At 39.3% G+C, this 16704-nt stretch overlaps 1 protein-coding gene across 2 annotated transcripts in view; it reads right to left on the bottom strand.

Annotated features, from left to right (window-relative positions):
- ANOS1 (anosmin 1) overlaps nt 1-16704 on the bottom strand; it is a 153310-nt gene that overhangs the window by 59113 nt on the left and 77493 nt on the right. For both annotated transcript variants that reach the window (XR_010370377.1, XM_064437236.1), the window contains exons 3-4: nt 9622-9684; nt 6180-6402 (exon numbers count right to left, since the gene is read on the bottom strand). Coding sequence is in view for 1 of the 2 variants with exons in the window: in XM_064437236.1 (XP_064293306.1) it covers nt 6180-6402; nt 9622-9684 (286 nt within the window). In the remaining variant the exon portion in view is untranslated. The remainder of the gene's footprint in view (nt 1-6179; nt 6403-9621; nt 9685-16704) is intronic.

Here is a 16704-nt window from a genome sequence, read left to right as displayed (position 1 = left end):
GCCCTTTCATCATCCTGGAACAAATTAGCCCCCTGAAGTCTGCAGTGCTTAACTGAAGAATTAAAATCACTGATTGCTGTATGTGTGCAACACCAGAGACCAGGCAAAATGTTTCTAAAGGTGTCTTTCAGATGGCACATGCATCTCTGTGCCATGAGGAATAAATGGACACTGGTCCATCATAAGAATCTGTATTCCCAGGAATTCAAAGAGTTTCCATGGAGTGGTTCTGGACAGTAAAGGGTACATTCATGGCATCAGTACAATTGGTAACACAGTTGTTCAAAGACTCAGAGATGGGCATCTTTAAAACTGTAAACTTGTTTTTTAATCCAAAACTGCTTTTCTTCAAGCATTACAAGAGCCTTTAAACTGTGGATGACCATCTGGCTCCAGCTATCCTATTATGATATTGTCATAACATCATATCCTTTAAACATCGTAATCTTCTCTTCACAATTTACTTTGCCCAGACCTGCAGTTTGGTCTGCTGTATGGATTGCTCCTTTACACGTTTCAGACATAATTAGCGTCCTGGATTCAGCTAGGACAGAGTTAATTTTCTTTCCAGTAGCTGGTATAGTGCTGTGTTTTGGATTTAGGTTGAGAATAATGTTGATAGCACACTGATGTCTTAGTTGTTGCTAAGAAGTCAAGGACTTTTCAGCTTCTCACATTGGCCAGCCAACGGAGAAGGCTGGGGGTGCACAAGAAACTGGGAGGGGGCACAGCCAGGACAGCTGACCCAAACTGGCCAAAGGGATATTCCATATGATATGACTTCATGCTCAGTATACAAACTGGGGGGAGTTGGCTGGTGTATTGCCACAGCTTGGGGCCAGGCTGGGCACTGGTCAGTTGCTGGCGAGCAATTGTTTTTCATTGGCATCACTTGCCTTTCTTGGATTTTATTTCTCTCTTTTTGTTATTTTCTTTTTCATTACAATTTAGTACCATTACTATTACTATTGCTATTACTATTATATTTAATTTTATTTAAATTATTAAACTGTTCTTCTTTCAACCCACAGGTGTTCTCACTTTTACTCTTCCAATTCTCTCCCCCATACCAACAGGGGTGGTGGTAAGTGCCTGGTTGCATGGGGCTTAGTTGCCAGATGGGGCTAAGTGACAATTAGGCTGGTTTAGACAGCATGAGCCTTAAACCTTTGTTAAAAAGGGATCCTTGGAAAGTTCACACAAATAGGTGTATCATCACATCTGAGAGATCACTAACTTTTGAACAGGAAAAAGGTGATGGTGATGGGTAATTTTTTGTAGAAAAAGAGACACATCCTTGTCCTTACTTGGGGACGCATACATGCAGGTTAAACAAAGCAAACCTGATCAAGTATTTTCCATTCCTTTCTCTTCCTTCCTTTTTTTCTGCATTTTTAAACTGTTCTACTTCTAAGCAGACATATTGCCTCCATTTCTATCTCTGAAGTACCAAATCTACTTACTGTTATTTATAACGTCATTATGTCCATATAGAAAAAAATGAGGTAGGCTGTGGAGAAGGGACACTTTCTGAAGTCCTTCATTAGTTCAGACAATGTAAAGGAGGCAGATGACACATGAGTTGGAGAGAACGTTTGATGTCTCCAGTAAAGGGAAATAAAACCGTGAAGACTGTGCAACTGATTAGTAATACTCCCAACAGAGATGAAAAAATTCAACGATAATGGACAGTTTGAAGTTCATAGCGAATGCAAGCCAATAAACAATAAACGATTAGGATAACAAGTAACTGGACTTGTCATGTTAATCCAACATTTACAATATATGACTTTGGTGCAAGCATATATACATTAGTATTCTTTTAGGATTGGGCTTTAGCACTTCATACAAAAGGGCAAATCCAGTTTGTAAATCTAGCAAATCAGATGGGTATTTTATATCTGCTGTTGTAGCCAATCTCCAGAGCTTGATCAACAGTGAAACTATAGGAATTTAAGTGACCTAATTGATGATGTCAAGATTGGAGGCTGCCTGAGCTGCAGTGATCATGCACTGGTGGAGTTCGCAGTCCTGAGGGATATGGGTCAGGCTAAGAGTAAAGTCAGGACCCTGAATTTTAGGAAAGCAAAATTCCAGCTGTTCAAGCAGTCAGTCAATAGGACCCCCCTGGGAAACAGCCCTCAAGGAGAAGGGAACCGAACAGAGCTGGCAGATCTTCAAGGACATTTTCCATAGAGCACAAGAGCTCTCAATCCTCACATGTAAGAAATCAGGAAAGGAAAGCAAGAGACCTGTATGGCTGAGTCGGGACCTGCTGGTCAAACTAAATGGGCAAAAAGGAAATATACAGGCAGTGGAAGCAGGGACAGGTACTCTGGGAAGAGTATAGGGATGATGATGCCCATTTGTGCAGGGATGGGGTCAGGAAGCCCAAGGTCCAGCTGAAGCTGAACTTGGCAAGAGATGCAAAGAATAATACGGAGGGCTTCTAAAGGTATGTCAGGCAGAAAAGGAAGGTCCAAGAAGGCATACCCCTGCTACATGAGCAAGACTGGCAAACTGGTAACAACGGATGAGGAGAAGCCTGAGGTACTCAACAACTTCTTTGCCTCACTATTCACTGGCAACCTCTCTTCCCACACCTCTCGAGTGGATGCACTGCAAGACAGGGGCTGGGGGGGAAGAGTCCCTCCCACTGTAAGAGAAGATCTGGTTCATGATGACCACCTGAGGAACCTGAACATACACAAATCTATGGGACCTGACGAGAAGCATCGCAGAGTCCTGAGGGAATCAGCTGATACTAAGCCACTCTCCATGATATTTGAAAAGCCATGGCAGTCAGGTAAAGCCCCAGTGGCTGGAAAAAGGGAAACACTGCACCCGTTTTTAAAAAGGGTACAAAGGCAGACCCTGGGAACTACCAGCCTGTTAGCCTCACCCCTGTGCCTGGGAAGATCATGGAACAGATCCTCCTAGAAGCTATGCTAAGGCCCATGGAGGACAGGGAGGTGGTTTGAGGCAGCTTCATGATGAAGCATGGCTTCATCAAGGGCAAGCCCTGCCTGACCAACCTAATGGCCTTCTATGATGGAGTGACTGCATCAGTGGACAAGGGAAAAGCTATGGATGTCATCTATCTGGAATTCTGTAAGGCCTTTGACACAGACCCCCACAGCCTCCTTCTGTCTTAATCGGAGATATAAGGATTTGATGGGTGGACTGTTCAGAGGATGAGGAATTGGTTGGATGGGTGCATCCAGAGGGTAGTGGTCAACGGTTCAGTGTCTAGATGGAGATCAGTGATCTCCATCTAGATGAGTGGTGTCCCTCAAGGGTTCTTATTGGGACCAGCACTGTTTAATATCTTCATTGATGACACAGACAGTGGGATTGAGCGTACCCTCAGCAAGTTTGCAGATGACACCAAACTGAGTGGTGTGGTTGATATGTGTGATGAATGGGGTGCCATCCAGAGGGACCTGGACAAGCTGGAGAAGTGGGCCCGTATGAACCTCATGATGTTCAACAAGGCCAAGTGCAAGGTCCTGCACTTGGGTTGGGGCAACCCCTGGTATCACTACAGGCTGGGGGATGAAGGGATTGAAAGCAGCCCTGTGGAGAAGGAGTTGGGGGGACTGGTGGATGAAAAGCTGGACATGACCCAACAATGTGCGCTCACAGCCCAGAAGGTCAACCGCATCCTGGGCTGCATCAAAAGCAGCGTGGCCAGCAGGTTGAGGGAGGTGATGCTGCCCCTCTACTCTGCTCTGGTGAGACCCTACCTGGAGTGCTGCGTTCAGCTCTGGAGACCAGAAAAGACAGGGACTTGTTGCAACGAGTCCAGAAGAGAGCCATGGAAATTATTAGAGGGCTGGAACACCTCTCCTATGAGGAAAGGCTGAGAGAGTTGGGGTTTTCAGCCTGGAGAAGAGAAGGCTGCAGGCATACCTTATTGCGTCCTTTCAATACTTAAAGGGGGGCTTATAACAAAGTTGGAGAGAGACCTTTTAGTAGGGCCTGCTGCAATAAGACAAGGGCTAATGGTCTTAAACTAAAAGAGCGTAGATTCAGACTAGATATAAGAAAGTTTCCATCCCTGGAAACATGCAAGGTCAGGCTGGACGGGGCTCTGAGCAACCTGATCTAGTTGAAGATGTCCCTGCTTATTGCAGGGGTGTGAACTAGATGACCTTCCAACCCAAACTATTCTATGATTCTAACTGCTGTAGACTCTTCGATTCACTCGGAGTTCATTTTCTAGCTGTGATTGCTGTCAAAATTATAAGTACTCAACTTATTCACTAGATCTTAGTCACGCTTGCAGTGTTTGCTCTTCCTTAGTGACAGGAAGGTCATCTACTGCTGGAGGAAATAAATAGCAAGCCTGTTCCGCTTCTATTTGTCCTTTGTTGCAGAAAGACAGGTTGAAGAGGCTAATTAGCTGAATTTATCAGCTCAGAAGGCAGTACAGTATTGGGCTTGCCCTTCCTCTGCAAGACATATATGCTCTTAAAGCAAGCACCTCCTGCAGATAGGTGATAAGATGTTAGAGGAGGTTAGCTCAGTTCCTTTATAATTAGGCTGAACAGCAGCAGACTTTCCAGTGTGCAGTTATATAATGTATCATAACCTGTCATATCCTCTGTCCTCTCTAAAAGCATGTAGGTTTAGTTCATTTGTTTGTTTGTTTGCTTGTTTGTTTTGTTTTTACCTTTCCCAGCTGTTACACTTACTGGAATGCTTTGTAGTTGTGGTATGGAGCCTGATCATGTAAATCATTACATATACAACACAAATGCCAGTTTAACACTCTAGTTGTTTGTCTCAAGAAGACGAAAGAACTAAGTGATCCATTTTAATAATTTTCATTTTGAAAGGTGCTGTATAAAACAATGTATAAATTCCTTATAGTTTTAAAGGGGCTGCTCTGAAGTATCTTGGAAGCAAGAGAATTTCCCTTCTGCACTGGAAATCTGGATTACAGTATTGCCTGCTGTTCAAAGTACTTTGAGTACTATCTTCACCAGTTTTATGCTTACTCAACCTCTATGGCTTCTAGATCAAATTTTCTCCATTTATGTAAGTAAATAAGACAGTGCTTTCTGGTGGCCCATCCTGTACGCTCAAAGGTATGATTCAAAAGTCAAAGCATCTTATTTCTGATATATATTTTCATCACTAGGGACATTCAAAAAGATGTACCAACATTTCAGTTAAAGAAATGAACTGAAAAATAAAATCACCACCTCCTTCACATATTTTACCATTCTTCCATCCACAGAAGGAAATAAGTCCAGATTCAGATATAAGCCTGGAGCTTAGTTCATAGTTCTGCTGATTAGGCTATCCACAGAGAGTCCATGCTATCAGAAGAATAACTGATTAATATTTATTTTTTATCAGTGAAGTATGGAGAATAGATATCTAACAAGACATTCCAACTCTATGGGAACAAGAAAATGTCTTCCATAAATGCTCATTGCTCTGTTAGGAGCATGTTTTCAGAATATTTCCATGTATAAATATTTTTTTAACTCCAACAAATTAAAATCTGGAGTTTGTCTAAGCAAATAATTTCTTTGTGTGTTTGTGCCAATAGATGTCAAGGAATCCTTTTTTCACAAAATCTCAGGACTCAATTAAAATTTTTTTATTGAGATTGCCTTAGATTTCAATAATGAATTAATATATATGTGTGGATATTATAATCTTTCACTATTTTGTTCTTAGGTCATTAAGAACACCAATGCTAAGTATACTACATTGATATGTTCTTTTACCAGATTATCTCACACTTCCTATTTGGTAGTCCTACCTGTTGGCTTATAAATATAAATTTTATTTGTGATTAATAGGTCTTGAACTATTTATCATTAAATACTTTTCTGCTGCATTCTTTCTCATCTGCATCAAATTAAGTGAGATTTCACCTAAACTGGCAAGTTTGTTCTGCTTAAGATGATTCATAATAGTCACATGTTTACATTCCACAGATTTCCAGACATGGGCTTCACAAGGGGAAAAAAATTCAGAAACTTGAGCAACATTTTTCTCCAGTTCCACTCTTTCAGTGTCCAGCCACATCTCTACAGCCACCGCTCCATCTTCCTCCCATCCATACAACCTCCTATGAAATTAAAGTCCTGGTTTTCTAGGAGATTTTATTATGGCCTGAAGTTATTAGCCCAGTATAAGTACATATTAATAATCTCTACCTTTGTACAGATTTTTTGGAACTTGGCACGTATGACCGCATCCATTGGAACAGCATTTCTTCACTCCAGAACATTCACTGTCAGCTTCACAGCTTTCAACACAGGCAGCTGCAAAACCACTGGCCTTCTCAGGTGCTGGGCAGTCCCCTTGCTTCACAGACAGGATGTACTTAAGGAATTCACAGCTAGTTAGGCATTCATAATTCTTCTTGGGGAAAAGAGGCTAAAGGGAAAACAAAAGAACTGTATGAAGTCTTCAACAGGGGGGAAAAAAAAAAAAGAAAATATGTTGAACATTTTCCAAGACCTCCTAAAGGAAAATTCAGATTTTCAGCTTTTGCAAGACTATACCCTGAATATTTATATATTCAAGCCACTTCTAAAAAAGCATTCCAAGTACAGAATGATGAATTCCCTCAAGAAAGACCACCATCTTTAATGGAATAAAGTTGTTTACATCTGCCAGCTTTCCCTTGTTTTCCTCACATTCACTGCCTACAAAGTTGCTCAATGACAGATTAAAAACATTCCCAAAACAAAGGGAAGCAACGGTCAGACTGTTGTTTTTTTTTTACTACCCCACATTCCTCCTTTTGTATTTCATAACACTTTACCCACAATATCTTATGTAATGCCCCTCTAGATAAATAAGTGAAATCTTGTTTCATTATACTGTTTGAACTGAGTTGGACAAGAGAAGATTTCGCAGCATCTTTATGTTATTGCCAGCATATTAGTAATTGTATAACTCTCCATGGAACTGGAACCAAATTTCTGATAAAATGATCAGCAGAAATCACAGATTAAAATAAGACTTAAATATCTTGATTAAAGATCAGAATAAATGCTACTTCTTTGAGAAATCAAGTCCTAGATATATGAGAGGTTGCTTCAACACATAGACATTTTATAGCATTTGTACTACTCAGAGGTTTGCAAGTTTCACTTTAAACTGTATTAAAAATAGTATCTAGCACCCTGGGGAGAGCAATGTGTGTGACATGGTGATTTCACCTCCTCTTTCATCTGATGCTTTATTTAGTTTGGTGCAAAAACAGCTAAAGTGATTCCCTCAAAGTGATTGATGGAATTGTAGATGGGCAACCCATGTAACTGGGGTTACCCATTGGGTAGTGGTCCAGTTACATCCTGGGCCTCCCTTTCTATCTCAGAGCAACCAGAAACCTTCCACTCTGACAGATCTGATTTACAGGTTCCTAAACCTATGCAGGACTTAGAACCCACTCTCCATCTAACTATTCATGTAACTTCTGCAACTTCCTTCCATATTCAAATGTTTGACTTTCTTATTTTCACTGCTTTCATATTTCTGGCAAAATGAGAAAGACTTCACTATCATGAAGGCCCAGTTGTTTCACAGACTATGTGTCAGTTTACTCTCCAAAGTCACTGTGGTCCAAGATGTGCCACTATGTTACCTCTCCCATCTTGTCCTACAGAACAGTCCAGAAATGTTTAATCAGGCTTTTAAGGATGCATTTGGGTATTACAGCTTAACCAGCCTAAAGGCTGCAAAAATGAGCAGTCCTTATATCTCTTACTAACCCCAGTGACCCTTGGACACACACTCCTGCTGTTCCCTGCATTGGAATGCACCTGATCCCATGGTTAGCCAGTTAAGAAGCTAAACCAGCAGGAAACTGGATTTATGGAAAAAAAAAGGAGTCAGGTAAACTAAGATTCCTTTAACATTAGTACACTCATTCAGTACCTAAGAAGTAATATACCAAGCAGAGACCTGGAGAAACACAAAGCTAAATTGCTGCTTCCAGATTTTTTACAAAATAGAAAAAGATTTCAAACACTCTCAAAGGAAAACAGCCTTGTTTAATTCAATCAAACAATGCCTATGGAGCATACATGAGTCTGAAAGAAAGGAAAGTGGTCCTGTGTTTTTGTGCGTGTGCTTGTGTGTGCGTATGTGTGTGTGAAGCTAATTTCAAATCCTAAAACATCACAAATTTGCAGCTACTTAATTAAAAACTTTATAGCTCCCTGAGGCATAATACGTCCTCAAGGCTTCTCTTCCTCACCCTATTTCACAGCTCATTTTTCAGTTAGCTGCTAAATGTGCTGCTCTTCATTACGGGCCTTTGAAGTTCTAAATTTAGCTTCAACCACAAAATACTAATCAAAGAGGGATGCTCACTGTTTCTAACTACAATAGAACAGTGTTCTACAAATGTTTTCCTTTTAAACCAATTTTATACGTATTTTCACCCATATCTGGAAACATACAGCCAGAGTGAGAAGTGATATATGAGAATGACTTAAATTAGATCCACTAAAACTGTTTTATTATACTACCCCAGAGTTTTGTATATGAGGAAGCAGCAATTAATCTGGATTAAAGAACTCTTACAAGGATTGGTTTTCATGAGAAATTTCTACTTTGTCTTCTAATGTAACTACATGGATCAGTAATCCAGTAATCCATATTTACACATAGTTGGACCTAAATTTTTTTAGTTGAAATTACAGCTGTTCCTAATTATTTTCACTATGCTTAAAATAATTTAAACATAAGACATGATCTTGTACCAGAAAAAGAGTGCCCACAGTGATGAGGAATGAGTTAAATCAGTATATCAGTGAGATCAACATATTAAGGTCACTTCTATTTTTTATAGGAAAAGCTGAAAATCTTCATAAACATACAGTGTCATAGACCTGAATAAAGTTGTATCTTTATATTGACTTAGTTATAATAAAGCAACTTTCTATTGAGATGATATTCCCATTTCATACTAAAAACACTTAAGAACTGTAACAGCTGAATTCCACAAACTCAGCAAAGCCATGTTTTAAATCCAATAAAACCATGTCCTTTTTTGTACTAGTTTAACTGATCCAGGTTTGCTTATTCACAAGGTTATTCTGACACATGACTCAGAAACAGTTTTCCAAACACTTGCTCCTGAATAATTATGTATTTTGATAGTAGTGTTCTGAACTAGGAGCCCAGTTACTCCTGGAGAGATATCGTTTTAGAAATTAGATTGATTTTCACATACAGGAAAGCCATCTTTTCTAGCTACCCTGCAAAAGGATTTTCACACAATGACATTTTATCTTTTAAGTAAAGATACTGTTTCTTACACATGGCCAGAAAAGATGGAAGGGCATGTGGTAGAAACAGCATCCTGCAAGAGGGATTTAACAGCACCTTCTGAGAGAAGCTATGTAAGTGTGGCTGGATCAAGTCTTAAAACTTCAAGTTGAGATGAATCATTTGGTCAGAAAAAAAAAGAAATCTTCTCTTTTAAACTTTATATCGCTAAACTGTTATATGTGTATCCATTCAAATGAAGGCAAATGCTGTAAAAATCCCATGTTTGTTAGCTGTCTCCTTGAAGCTAATAATTTAAATGAAAGAGACAGCTAGAACAAAGTGAGAAAGAGTGCCCTTGGGCTGACGTACCTCACAGAAGCTTTGGCAATGATTTTTCTTCAGGTCCCAGGACTCTTTGCAGGGCTCCAGGCACTAGGAAGAATCAGGAGGCAGAGGAGTGTCAGGAAGAGAAAGAAATAAACAACCACAAATGACCCCATTTCTTCTCCAGTTGTTTGTTTGGCCCATAGGAAGTTAATAATAGGCTTTAAAAATCCACTTCTCCTGAGGATAAGATTGTGTCATTGAGTCATGGTGTCAGAGCAAGGTCATGCCAAGCCATGGTAGATTACAAGAAATATTTTCAGTATTTCTTACAGTACAAAGCAATTGCCTCACTTGTTTATATGTCATCCTATTTTCTGACTTACTGAATCTAGGTCCTAATACCATTTAACACTGTGTCACTGGATCAGAGAGACAATGTCAAAAGCGCTATTCTAAACTACAGAAAGTTAAATCTTCTCCTTGCTGATCAGCCTTAAGATTAGGCGGACCCATAACTTTCCCAAGCGAGAAACTATTTCATCAAACTATGGAGTAAACTCAGCAGAGGTTTAATCACTATTCCTGTATAAATTGACAATGTTCACTGGTCTGTTAGCAAAACCACTTTATTTCAAGTACCATATTATAATTTCTTCACCCTCAACCTCTACTGCAATAGTTATACAGAGGGTTGAGATTCAAACTGCAAACCAGAATCAAGCTTCAGCACAGAGCATAAAGAAAAATCACACTATTAAGAGCATTTACTGCAGATGAAACATAAATTTGGACTCACATCCAGAAACCTTTTATACTCCTTTGTTAGACATATTATCTTAGAAAATACTGGCATTGTTGTGAGTTAACACCTATTCCTTCTGGTAATAGTGGAAAGATACTTATTGCACCAAAAAGAAAGGCCTTTGACATGAAATTTAGTATTTACATAATTAGTTTCTCTTGTACATACTCCTAGATTGGATCCATATACATTTATGCTATTCAAAACCAAGCACGAATACCTATAGGCTGTATCTCAGCTGTCCGCTGTATCATTAATGTACTAAGAAAAAACCAGTCTTTTAAAAGTTAAGCATTTTTCTTACTAGCAACACATCCTGAAAAATAGAATAAAACCATTAGCCATGGAGGTTACATATTTCAGGAATGAAAAATACCTCTCAAACCTTTTCTCTCTCTATGTTTTGTTATTTTAGGCTGAATTCCTAGTTCTTAAAAATTCACAATGTACTGTATACAGAGTAATTAGAAGGATACATTATAAAATGTCATTGAAGTCAGTAAGTTTAATTAATTCCAGAGTGTTGTTCCTCCTGTAGTACAGTTACTGCATATTTGAGCCCAGTTCCACTGTCATGCTGATTTTACAACTCTCCTGTCTGATGGATTCAGCCCCAAATTAGACAAGTATAAACGGTGTGAAGACAAAATGGGCAACATTTTCACCACACTGAGACTTTGTCAGTGATCCCCAAAGATGTCAGGATTCCCATATCCTTGCCTTCTCTGAATTCTTGCTTCACTGCTGCACAGCCACACAGAGAGTATCTAAACCAGCACATCCAGTCTTGAGATGACAACCAGGACCAAGTTCATGATGACTGCACCACCTCCCTTGCAGGCTCTACAGCAAAACAGTTGGTACTCCTGGAAGGAAATACTAGGATGCTGTATGCTTCAGGGGTTTTGTTCAAGGCATTTGTACCAGGATGTCTTTACCTGCAATGCAAGCAGGCTCCAGCACCTGATGCCTTGTCTGGCTGCCGCTCTGTCTCAATAATCACTCAGGACAGCCCAGGCTACTTTCAGTTAAGCCCCAGCATGTTCAGCCATCAGGGCAGGCACAGATGATGGGCATCTCAACTCAGACACTTCAAAGGAAAAATGGACAAAATGAACCATGGCTGAGCAGCCACCCTGCAATGCGACAGCTCTCAGAATACTCCAAGGAAAACAGATGATGTAGCAAGATGTAAGGCCACCATCATAAGCTTTACAGGCTCTGATTAGAGTACATGCTGTTACCTATACATAAACAAAAAAAAAATCTTCCTACACCTGCTGTATGAGGAGTCCCCAGAGCATTGGGCTCAGCCCAGCACCATGGGCTGCTGCAGAAGCCGATTGCCTAGCTTTGGTGGAGCTGTACCATTCTGTAGGCTGAAGAAAAAGTGCTAGCAGACAGAAATGTTGCCAATAGCTTTGCACTAGAAGAGTTTATGGCTGTCCTTCTAAAAAGGTAGTTATTAAGCTTGCAATAACAAAGATGAGAGCACCTCACAAACGCTGATGTTTGTGCATTTGTCCCCTTAGCTAGTCTGTTATGAGGTTCCCCTAAAGTGGGAAGCTGGAAAAGCTGGAAGCTTGGATCCAGGTCTCACCTTTGAGTCCTTGACTTAAACTGTAAATCAGCCGAGATCTTGAGATCCCCCCACCCCACTGTCTAATGAGCTTTATCCTCTGAATGGCAATAATCTCAGCTAGAGAGACACCTTTTTTTCCCCATTAAGTTTCTCCTGAATATGAAGAGGGAAATGTCTTCCAGATCCAATGTGTTATATACATGCTAGCTCTGAAGAAGGGCTATTGGGTACATAAATTTGTCTTTTTCCAGACATCTCAGCTTTCCAGTGAACTCTCTGTCCTCATAAACTTTAACCTGCCTGGTTCTGTTAAACATTTTCATCCCATTTGCATGTGTCACTCTGAGCTGTATCTTTTATCTGCAAAGGGGTTTGGGTTTTTATCTCATCTTTTGCATGCTTTGCTATGGATGTGCATCGAGATGGCTCTACTGAAGAAAATACAATTTTCAGTGCTCTGCGCAGCATGTAGTAAAACATTCCTCCCTCCATTATGGATCTCCCCCGTTTTTAGTCCATCTAGCCATGGCAAGCACCAAGCTGAAAATTCTCTCAAGAAAAAGCAGAATCAGGCCTTACATCAACAGCAGCTGAAGGTTTTCTGACAGGTATCATTCCATGCATAATAAAATTAAAATCAAGAAAATATGAGTAAGAACTAGTGGCAATAACATCTGTTTTCTTAAATCCAGGTGTTCAGAGCATACAAAAAAAGAGCATACATCTTAAAATTTAAAATTTGGATAATACATTTCTAACAATTTCAATGCAACTCAGCAAAGGCCTGACCCAAAGCTCCCTCAGACCAACAGGAGTTATTTTACTGGTGTTAAGCTTAGCCTTAATGTCTGAAATGAATGCATACAGCATTTCTCACTAATAAGAAGAGTTTCAAGGAAATACCTAAAACACCCATGAGAAAACTATTCCCACCCAGCAGGTAAACACATCCAGGTTTTCTGGATTAGTGTAAATGTGCGTGCCAGTTAAAAGGATGCTGAAATCCTCTACCCAGGACAAGGAGGAATCTAGGCCAAGCAGCAGCTGGGAGCTGGTTTTGGCTCTACTTTATATAATAAAAAATACCTTACAGACATTACCACCCACACTCAGAAGCGAAGCTTAGGTATATGGATGGCAGACCACCAGCACGCAGGAGGGCAGCAGCACGGGAGGTGTCCCTGCAGTCCATTTGGCAGATGTCACTGATCCCTTGGAGCCACCACTGGCTGCTGCCCTGGCACCACCATAAAGGTTGCTCTGCTGCTCTACTGCGGGAAGACGTATGAAACACAGCGTTGAACCAGTCATTATAGGCCAGTGGCGCTCTTCAGAAGATGATGGGTGTTAATCACGTTGGTCTTGCTAAACTGAATTCTCCTAAAGCACCTGTTTTATCATCTCCTGTGGTTAAATCTGGAAGTTGTAGGCTTGCTTTCTTCATCCAGACTGCTGTAGAGTTGTTATTCAGTACTAAACAATCGCATCGAAAGCCAAAAGGAGTGCTAACAAACAGCAGCCCAGCATTTGTCATCCTTCACAATTTGTGCGTATGGACACACACTCATAGGTGAAAATACATGTATCAGATAATACTATAGAACTGTTAATATTCAGACTGTATAAAATTAGGAACAAGGACAAAGTACTGTTTCATTCAAGGAAGCAGGATTATCATTGTTTTAAAATACTTTGGTTTATATTTTTTTATTCCGTTTTTTAAAAATTTGCAGTTAAGGGCCCTGTTAGAGAAGTCTTCTTTGTTTTAAACTATAAATAAAGCAACTACGAGATTAGCATATGATGATAACCATTTACATTTGTTAGTAAAGGGATTTTCAAAATAGTCCACCAACACTTTCGCTTAGCAAATGTTGCCTTTGACCTGAATGGGAGAGAGTTACACCAACACAGCAATTTTGAAAGTCTAATGAATTGCAAAACATCATTTAAGTACTGAAATAAATATTTATTCAAATGATATATATTCATTCAAATTTTATATTTAAATTAAATAGCTGAATAGAATACATGTATAACTATTTAAAGAGCAAACAAGAGTCTACCCACAATGTTTTTGTCTAATCAGGCTTTCTCCTTCATCACAGTGGAACCCGGTCATATGCAAACTGTTGTAAAAAAATGGAATCAAAGTGTTATAGCTGGAATGCAATTATTCTTTTCATTATCATTCACCATTCCAGTTGCTTACGCTAGTGAGGTCGGAAATTAATGATTTATGTTTACAATACATATTTAAGTGTTTTGCTGCCCTAAGGTATCTAATTAAATAGAACTTAGATGGTTAAAAAAAAAAAAAAAGGAAAACAACACCTTTCAGTGTACAGTCTCCTAAGAACCTGCCAAGTCATGAAGACAAGTACATGAAAAATGCATGTTTTCACTATCAGGCAATAAGCAGAGAACATTCTTGGGGTCAGGAATTGAACCAAATCCAGAGGAGAATATTGGGTTCTTCACTCTTAGAGAGAATAATTTTGTGATGGGTACACTTAAATATATGGATGCACCCAAAGGAACCACGAGAAAAGCGATTTTTAATCTGTAAACCTTAGCACAGTGGCAGTAAATACAATGCAAGACACAAACAGGCAGCAAGATAGAAATAACTGGTTTTGAGATTTTTTTAAAATCTACATCCGCTGTTAATCAATAAGAACAGAAATTATTACTTTCTGTGTCTCAAAAATTAGACTGTGAGTTGTCTGAAGAACACTTTTTTTTTGTTTCAGAACAGTTAATTCACAGTTGAATATTTACCCAGTCCAAATCAATTAATAGCATGCTAGCTGGGTAGAACAATATAGGGTATTAGCAATAGCGCGTAATAGAACATACTACTATCCTTTGAACACTTTGAACAACTACTTTTCTTCTTTACTATAGGAGTCATGAGATGCAGGATGTATTAACTGAAACTATTTCTCATTATAAAACTGAGGAAACGCATCAGGAAGAGTTATAATTTAAAAAAATTTGGCACATCAATTAAAAAAAACCAAAACAACTCCCATTCGTTCCAGATTATATTTTCCCAAAAGATCCATACACACAAAAAACAATCCTCAAAAATTCTCTTCCTAGAAGATACATCTCATTTATTAATGCCAAAAATAAGTATCAATATTTACATTACTGTTTGAGTCAAAGACCAAATTAGATTCTCCAACTTGATGCATGAGCCTGATTTGGTACTTTTGCACTTCGGAGGACAAGGTGTAATTCTAAAAGCTATACCTCTAAGGAAATAATTTAGCAGAATATTAATTATGTATAAAAGTAGTTAAGAATCACAACTCCAGCAATTTGCAATGAAACATAAGAAAAGCATCTTGGGATGAGACCAATTAATCCATCTGAAGGACTTTGGCTGCCCACTTCAGGAATGCACGTAACTTTTGTCAAATCATTTTATAAAAGCCTATTTATACATTTGTCTCTCAACTTCCTGTGGTAATGCATGTCCTCATACACTTTAAGATGGGTAATTACCTTCTATAGATTCAAGGCAGCTTACTTGAATTCTGCATATTAGAATGAAAGAGGTGTTTGGTTATGAAATTGAAGTTAGATACACTCTTTTAAAGATCCCTGTTCTATTTATTTTTGTAAAATCTCCAGTTTAAATCTTTGACCAGCACTAAGGTATGGGCTGCCTACCCACCCAGAATGCACAGGTGTGACTGTTTCATAATGTATGTTACAAAATGAAAATGTTTCTTACAAAAATCTCAATGACAATTTCAGGCACTTAGAGTGAGGAATCCTACAGAGGCAGGTAAGTGAATCCAGAATTGTGATGCAAAAAACTCTTTTCTCATTTTCACACTGGATCATTCTCAGTGCTCTCCAAAGCTCATGCTCAATAGTTTGATTCAGAAGCTTAACGTGAGTAATTGTCCATGTGAGTGGTTCATGGTATCAGGGTATTGCACTCAGGCTGGTGGACAGCTTTCCTAGTGAGCAAGTGCCCAAGATGAGGCACTGCAGCACTTCTGGTATGAGCAATTTCAGGTGCTAGTGCAGCCTATCAGGTCCGGCACCCATAGTATCTTCTTTAGAACAAACCATTAGAGGTAGAGATGCACTAACGAATCAGTCAGTTCCTCAGGCCAAAAAAGTCTACGAGCCCAGAGAGGAGTTTTCAACTGCAGAATCATTAGCTGTCATATTAGCTTGTAGGTTAATACACAGTGCTCAAGAAGCCTCTGACCATTTTGTGAGATCCATTTTAAGCAGAGTCAGTCTCTTGCTTCTCTGCCTCTTTTGCCTCTCCTCTCCCATTATCAGACTGAACCATCAGAGCACTTAGTCATCAACTTCCTAGAAACCCAGTTTGACATTTTAGCTCCTAAAATTCAGTTACATTTAATGTACACTGAGAGAGGTTTAAGTATCTTTAAAACTTTGGAAGTCTAATAGGAACAACTGTGAAATGTATTCTTTTATGTAACATAGCCATTTCGTATGGCTACCTGGAGTTACTCCTCTGTTCACGTTAAAGAGATTCTCATGAGAATTAACACTAGTAATATATTTCCCTTGTAACTGAATAAACAAATGGGTTAAATGACAGAGAAAGGTTCCCTGTCTGTGTTGCCTGTTTTCTCTCTTGCAGGTCAGTGAGCATCATGATTTGGTAAAAAGGAATGATTTTGTATTCGAGGATCAAGTCTTAATTAAATTAGTTACAGCTGGGTTTATTCTGTGACATTATCAT

Source organism: Phalacrocorax carbo, chromosome 1 (assembly GCF_963921805.1).
Source record: "Phalacrocorax carbo chromosome 1, bPhaCar2.1, whole genome shotgun sequence".
Classification (NCBI taxonomy): Eukaryota; Metazoa; Chordata; class Aves; order Suliformes; family Phalacrocoracidae; genus Phalacrocorax; species Phalacrocorax carbo.
The sequence above is the reverse complement of the archived record's forward strand: the minus strand, read 5'-3'. Positions and strand labels throughout refer to the sequence as shown.